The sequence below is a fragment of the Lagopus leucura genome, unplaced genomic scaffold (assembly GCF_019238085.1).
Source record: "Lagopus leucura isolate 7727_CA_CO unplaced genomic scaffold, USGS_WTPT01 Super-Scaffold_100122, whole genome shotgun sequence".
NCBI lineage: Eukaryota > Metazoa > Chordata > Aves > Galliformes > Phasianidae > Lagopus > Lagopus leucura.
Genome location: NW_024962327.1, coordinates 148,030 through 155,827, shown reverse-complemented (window position 1 = coordinate 155,827; position 7,798 = coordinate 148,030). Strand labels below are relative to the sequence as shown.

The 7,798-nt window shown below is 52.3% G+C and overlaps 1 protein-coding gene across 1 annotated transcript; it reads right to left on the bottom strand.

The window, feature by feature from the left end:
• Nucleotides 1–4,957: 4,957 nt before the first annotated feature.
• Nucleotides 4,958–7,788, bottom strand: NME6 (NME/NM23 nucleoside diphosphate kinase 6). The gene is made up of 5 exons (XM_042887795.1): nucleotides 7,692–7,788; nucleotides 7,494–7,596; nucleotides 6,653–6,692; nucleotides 6,119–6,279; nucleotides 4,958–5,899 (listed from the first exon to the last, which is right to left on the bottom strand). The coding sequence occupies exons 1-5, from the start codon at nucleotides 7,779–7,781 to the stop codon at nucleotides 5,733–5,735; spliced, it is 561 nt and encodes a 186-aa protein (XP_042743729.1). The 5' UTR covers nucleotides 7,782–7,788; the 3' UTR covers nucleotides 4,958–5,732.
• Between the last annotated feature and the right edge of the window lie 10 nt (nucleotides 7,789–7,798).

Sequence of the window (7,798 nt, the reverse complement as noted above, 5' to 3'; positions counted from 1 at the left end):
CCAGCACTGCATCCAGTATCTGGATGTGGTCTCAGGGGTGCAGAATGCTTACCTCATTCTGCTGCCCTTGATTCACACAACCCCAGGATGCCCAGGGCCACCAGGGCACGCTGCTGCCCCATGCCCAGTTTGCTGTCACTGCTCCCCCCTCCAGACACAGGACCTGGCATTGTTTTCATTGAATTTCACAGGGTTCCCATTGGTCCTCTCCTCCAGCCTGTCCAGGTCCCTCTGGAACAAAAACCCTTGAGCACATACACTGTTCTTCTTGATTTGATGTCACCTACAAATCTGGCATGGTTACCATCTCCTCTGTGTCACTAATGAAGAGGCCAATCAGGGCAGGGCCCTGGACCAGATACCTGCGATGTCTCATCCGTCTCTGATGACTGCTCAGACATTATTCTCTGAAGCTGATGATCCAGACAGCGTTACACCATCGCTTTCATGATGCTGCTGTTGCTTTGACATACACGAGCTGAACGCACTTTTCTTCCCATGTTTTTGAACACACTTCTACTGGCGAGGAGAGCCCAGCTGCTCAGACCTTTGTGTGGCCACGTCTGAATACAGAGCTCAGCAACGTGTTGAAGACATCGTTGGCCCCATTGGCTGCAGTGGGCTTTTGTTGGTTTTGCTTTGGTTGGCTTTGGCTGTCCCTCATGCAGTTGTGATGATGCTAAAGGTGCTCTGCCAGAAGTTAAGGTTAGGATAGAGTTATGGTTATGGTGATGAGGAGAGGTAACAGACACGAGCCATGAAAAGAGCCACCCCCACTGCATGCCATGGAAAATCCCTCCAGCGCTGGCTCCACACCCACAGGCCATGGACAACCTGGTGTAGGGAACCTGCTTTGGCAGGGGGGTTGGACTCCATGATCTCTGGAGGTCCCTTCCAACCCCTACAATTCTGTGACTCTTCCTGCAGCCTCAACCGTGTCCTGGGCAGGGCCTGGACCAGCATCTCCTTTCCACCAGTACGAGTCTGATCTCTACAGTTAAATTCCATTGGGTTTTGTCAGAACAGCATTTCATGTTTTTCTCATTGCTTTCCTCCGAGGAGTTTCCTTCAAGATGTGATTTTGCAGAGGAGTTGCCTGGAGCTCCTTGTTATCTAGGCCAGCCCAGAAGCAAGGATAGGAAAGAGCTGGCATTTCCAGCTTGCACTGCCCAAGGCAGGACAAATGCCTCATCCTGTGAAAGCACTAATGGAATGCTTTTCTCTAAAATGACTGATTTTTGGCTGAAAAGAAAACAGCAGTGCCTCATGCTGCTCTGTAGCAGCGAAGGGACTTCATTTGTTGCACCTTCATTCTGTTTGATTCACTGCTGGTACTCGTATTGCAGGAAAAAAGGGCGGCAATGGTTGATCCAGCTCTAAAATGGGCCAAAGCTGACTTGATTTATGCGTGTTATCTTGGGTTAAGAGCAGGCACAATGCATCAGGCCACACAATGTGGCCCCTCAGTGCAGGGTTTGGGGCCCATGTAACCCCTGCACAGAACCCCAGCACCAGCCCAGGGGCAGCGTTCCTTCCTGGGCAGCTTCTGCTTAGAGGGAGGGCTCTCCCACCACCAGCGAGCAGCTCCTGCCCACTGATTCTTATGGGACAGCTGCGACCCAACCTCATCCTCACGCTGCACAGACCCTGTGGGGTTTTTGCCCAGGGCACCAAGCCCGACACAGGAGCTAATTATTGCACTTTTAAATGAGATGCTTTAAATAGAAGGTTCAAATTGGAGAGAAAAGTTTTCTTGCCCACTGGGCTCCCTCCACAGGGGTGGCAGCGCCAGGCAGAAAGCCCAGAGCGCCCCAATTTTCTGCCCTGTGTGTCTGTGTGACACAGGGTAAATGAGTAAATGAGGGTAAACGAGGCCCGGAGGGAGCTGTTAGAAGTTTGGTGCATCGCTCAGAACTTAACTGTGAAACTGTTTGCATTTGCACCAATCCATTGCATCATCACACAGAGCAAGGGGAATGGAAAGCGGAGAACAGCCTTTCTGTCTTCAGGGTGTCCACACTCTGAGCCAAGAAAAGGTGCACACAAAGGTTTCGAGTGTTAGAAGGGGAAAAAGCTGAACAACTGAACAGTGCATGGTCAGTATGGAACGCCTGAGTGACAGCAAACTGTGCAAACCAAAATCCAACAGACATCACCAATTCCTTGACCTGCTTTGAAGAACAGCAATGAAACCCCTTCCCAGGCTCAGCCTAATGCTTCGTCCCATTCCTTAATCCCAATGCCCCACTGTGCAGTTGTTGCAGCAACAGAATCTGTAACGTTATGCTAAACCAGCATCTGGGTTTTGCCTTTGTTTGTTAAGCCACAGCATCTGCAGTTCAAACAAAGCAAGCAAAAATCCTGAAGGAGGGAACGGAATCTGTTCTCCATTTGTTCTGTAAGAACAGATCAATGAGGGAGGGAATGAGGGAGAGAAAGGTGAGAAATGGAACGAGAAGCTGTTTTGAATTTAAACCATTTGAAGTTACAAAACCAACGGTGACTCATCGTCAGATGACCAAACAGCATCAGATGGTGCACAGAACAGATGCTGGATGTCACTGCAGAAGCAGCAAAAAAAGCTTATTTTGCTCTCTTCCAAGCAAGGAGGAAAAAAGACTTTTAGCAGAGTACCCGAAATAGAGAACATCTGCTGTCATCCCAAATGCAAGGGCTTCCTTATGCTAAAAATCCACGCCTGACATTGCCTCTAGCACCCAACACCAATTATTTCAGGATTAGATCTCCTGATGAATTTTAGAGCATCTTCTGTTTTGCAAAACAAACACCTTGATTGGGGAAATGGGACTGAGGTGAACCAAAGACATACAATCATAGAATCGTCACAGAATGGTTTGGGTTGGAAGGGACCTCAAGGATCACGAAGCTCCAATCCTGCAGCCACACGCAGGGCCACCAACCTCCGCATTGCACAGCAGCCCAGGCTGCCCAGGGCCCCATCCAACCTGGCCTCCAACACCTCCAGGGATGGACGGGGCATCACAGCCTCTCTGGGCAGCTGTTCCAGCCCCTCCCCGCTCTCACAGCACACAACTTCCCCCTGACATCCAACCTCCAGCTGCCCTCCCTCAGCTTCCAGCCGTTTCCCCTCGTCCTGCTGCCATCTCCCCTTTCCAGGAGTTGACTCCCCTCCTGTCTGCAGGCTCCCTTCAGCTCCTGCAGCTGCACTCAGCTCACCCCCAGCTTCTCTTCTCCGTGCTGCAGAGCCCAGCTCCCTCAGCCTGGCTTTGCAGGGCGGTGCTGCAGCCCCCTGCTCATCTTTGTGGCTGCTCTGCACCCTCTCCAACAGCTCCCTGTCCTTCTTGTATTGGGGCCCCCAGCCCTGGACGCAGTGCTGCAGATGGGGCCTCACAAGAGCAGAGCAGAGGGGGGCAATCACCTCCCTGTCCCTGCTGCCACCCCTCTGCTGATGGAGCCCAGGATCCCATTTACTTTCAGAGCTACAAGGTCACATTGCTGGCTCATGTTCAGTTTTTCACCCATCAGGACCCCCAGGTCCTTCTTGCAGGGCTGCTCTCAAGGTCTGCTCCTTCCAGTCTGTGTGGATGCCTGGGATTCCTCCGGCCCAAATCCCAAACCTCACACACTGCTGTGTTGACCCCCATTAGGTTCACCCAGGCCCACCTTTCAAGCCTGCTGAGGTCTCTCTGAACGGCAGCCCCTCCATCCACTGTGTCTGCTGAGGATGCACTCAATTCCTTCGCTGATGTCACTGATGAAGATGTTAAAGATTGCTGGTCCCAAGGCAGATCCCTGGGGGACAGCACTCCTTACTGGCCTCACCTGGACACAGAACCACTCATCACAGCCTCTGTCTGCAGCCTTTCAACCAATTCCTTATCCCTGTCAGCACTAACGTGACAATTACCCAAGCAATGCCAACCAGGATCTGTAACAGTACCTGAAAACGTGACACTGAGATGGAGGATCAGTACTTGAAATTCGAGGTTTTGTTTCAGGGATTGTGCAAAATAAACATTTCAGATGAACAAAGAGTTACCACATAATGACATCCCCAATTAATGTCATAAAAGCAAATGATGTAAAGAAGGGAGCTGGAGAGAAATAGTAAAGATCAGTAGTTACCAGAAATAAGCACACAACATCCAGCATCTGGGGAACCAACAACAAATCAATCATCACTGACAGCAAGAATTCAGGGGTGGGTAAATTCATGTCATCAACAGACCCACCTTTGGGAACTGTTGGTGAAAATAAAAGCAGCAAGGCAGAAATGCAGACATATTCAGCAGATTCTTTTGATCTGTGCCCAAAACAAAATGATGGCTGTGTTTGATCTCCTATATCAGCAAGGAAAGAACAACACAAATGTACTGAATCGGGGAAGCTGGGTGGCAGCACTTTGACAACTTACATTTTCTCAAACACAGCGGTCTTAAACTAATCAAAGAGCAACTTGTTTGGGATCCGTGACAGACCAGAGAGCTAATTAATCTGGGACTCAATCAGCAGAGCTTCAGCATCACTGACGCTTGTGCTTTACATCAGAATGGGGAGTCAGGCAAACAAACTCACCCTAAGTAGACTCCCAGGGTCCCTTCTCTGATTCAGTGCATTTGGAATTACGTGAAAGAAAGTTCACTCAGTACCTCGATTCTTAAAAGTCATCAGTATTGGAATAAACTACGAGGGGACAGTTGAAATGGATTAAGGACTCACGCATGGGCAGATCTCAAAATGCATCAGATGGGAGAACATAAAGTGAGCACAGAACTTTCACAGTAACTCAAACCCAAGTCCTCGTGCCCCAGCACACCAACGATCTGATGGTTGAAACACTTGGAACACAACTGTGCAAAGGATGTGGAACTCTGTGCCTCAGCTCACAGCAAACCCAGAAGCAATTTGGTCTCTGAGTCACCACTGCGTGTTCTGTTATGAGGCTGAATGTAAAGAGCTCCAGACAGAACTCCGGTGGTGTCTGCGTACCTGCACTGAATCACAGACTTTTGGCCTTTATTGCACACTCCCAATATTCGCAGTTCTAACAGCCACTCTCGGGTTCCATCAGAGCCACCAACCCCACGTTCCAGAAAAGCTAAAAGCAAACAATTTATGATCCTCCACACTTTCTGCAATCACTGCTAGAAGATCAGCCATAGGGTTGTCAGCCCAGACTAAAAGAAACTGCTTTCCTACTGAGAACAACTTCCAACTGTGCCTCCAGTAGGTGCCTACAATAAGAATTTTTATATGAGTTTGAAGGCCACCTTTCCTCCCAGCTTGGATCCAGGAAAGCAATAACAGAAGAGTTACCATTGCTCTGCTCACCACTGCATTTTTTTCCATATTCATCCCATTAAACCCTTCGTAAGGGAAGGAGAGAACAGAGCAGACAGTAAGAATACAGGCCTACTATCAGCAATGTTCGTCGTCCCCCAGCTGCCAAGTCCTCAGAGGAGTTCACTTGCACTGCTCACACACAGATAAGCACACGAGGGCTGGGGAAGTGCATGGCTTTATCTCTGTGTTGACTTTCAGTACTGCTAGTGGAGAAGTTGTTCAGGAGTGTCCCAGCACCTGCATGCTGCACAAATCACAGTCCTGAGCAGCACAGCACGATGCTCATCTGCCTTCCCTTTCCCCACAGTCCTTAAGACACATCATGACCCTGTGTCTTGTTATGGGACTGACCCAAACAGTGTGGCTAGCAGCTAAAGCCAGCTCAGCAGACCGTACCCCCGTGTAACTCATGTCATCTCTGTTTCTTCTCCCCTGATCACACAGTGGACACGCTTCTCTGCATTGTAATACATCTGCCCACAGCGCAGACGTGGCTCCTCCTGCTGGTACCACAGCTGTTCATTGAACTCTGGGAAGAAGAAGGCAATTTCCCTGCTGGCTGACGCTGGGGAATCTGTAAGTAGAGAGGGAAGAGGTGAGATGCTAGCCTTGCACCTGAAACATGCACTGTTTTAAAGGCGGAAGTTGCGGATGTAAAGCGCCAGGCCTGGCTGCATGTGGAGTCTGCAGAAGCGAGCAAATTGTGAGCAGAAAGCAAAGGCAGACAAAAATAGCATTGTTCAGCCCCCACCGAGCTCCAGTCCCTGCCCAGCACCCAGCCAAGAAGGCCTACCTGAACCATGGGTGGTATTCCTGGTGTCAGTGAGGCCATATGCTCCTCGGATGGAGTTTGGGACACAGTTTCGAGCTCGGAACACTTTGGTGGGTCCCATCAGGGATCTCCAGAGGGAGACGGCATTCTCATGGGCCAAGATATAAGCCCACATGGGGCCACTGAAAAAGGGACCAGGAAAGAGTAAGGTTATAACAGGGTACAGCTTCTTCATTCTAATTCTTATGACAAGCTCACAGTAGACAGCGATAGCTTGAAAACAAAGCATCTGCATGACCTCCATCTAGGTGATGGCACCCACAATACACTGGGATGCCATCCCACTCAGTCCTCTCTCGTCACACCAGAGCTGTTCCATGACAAATGTCCACCCTTCAGCCCAAGGCCTTCACCCTCAGCACATCTCAAGCACAGGCTCCCGACAAGATGCATCCCCCGCTGAGGTGGAGCCCCCCAGATGTGGCCGTGCTGCTCAGGGTTCACCCCATCCCCTCCTTGTGCCCTGCACTGCCCGCCAAGTGGCACAGCAGGTACCTGGCCATGAACTCCACCAGCCGCTGGTAGAAGAATCGCCCTGTGGGAGAGAAACAACCCTGAGTCACAGCACCCACCCAGTGTGCTCCCTGCCCACCCCCGGGAGAAGCAGCCTTCAGGGAATCAGAGAACGGTGGGGGTCGAAAGAGACTTGCACACAGTCATTCTAACCCAGTGGTTTGGGTTAGAAGGGCTCTTCAAGGCCATCTGGTTCCATTCCCTGCAATAAGCAGGGACCCCCACAGCTCCATCAGTGCTCACAGCCCCCTCCCCTGAGCGTGGGTGCCTGCAGAGATGGGCAGCACCACCTCTCTGTGCAACCTGTGCAGTGCCTCACCGCCCTCAGCATGAAGACCTGCTCCTTACATCCAGCCTCAGTCTCCCTCTGTCAGTTAGCAACCACCTCCCCTTGTCCTGTCACACAGACCCCACTAAAGAGTCCATTCCCTCCTTTCCACAGCCCCTTTAGATACAGAAGGCTGCTGTCAGCTCTCCCTGCAGCCTTCCTTTCTCCACCTGCACAGCCCCAGCTCTCACCCTATCCTCTCAGGAGAGCTGTTCCATCCCTAAGACCCTCTTGGTGGCCCTCCTCTGCACACACTCCAATGGCTCCATGTCCCTCCTGTGCTGAGCGCTCCCCATCTGGACGCAGTGCTCCAGGCGAGGTGTCCCAGCACAGAGCAGAGGTGCAGATCCCCTCCTGCTGGCTGCGCTGCTCTGGATGCCCCAGGGTGCAGTTGGCTCTCTGTGCTTTGAGGGCACAGCGCTGCCTCGTGCTGCTGCTCCCCACCAGCACCCCCAGGGCCTTTTCCTTCCCGCCCCGCAGCCCCACGCCGCTTACCCGCGTGCTCCCGGTAAAAGCGGCGGCTCTGCTCCCGCCCGCAGCGCAGCTCCTTGGCGCGCACGATGAGGAGGCGGTTGCTGAGGATGGTCTCATGCACGGCCTGTGGGCAGAGGTGCAGCGGCTGGGCGGGAGGCGCGCACCGCCAGGGCGTCCCAAGGGGGCCGAGCGGTGCGGGGCGGCCCGATCTGCCCTCACCTCCAGCACCAGCGGGTGGGCAACGGCGTCCGGCTTCAACAGCGCCAGCGTCAGCTGCAGGGGCCGCTTAGAGCACGCCGCGGCCGCCATGACGCCCTCCTCTCACG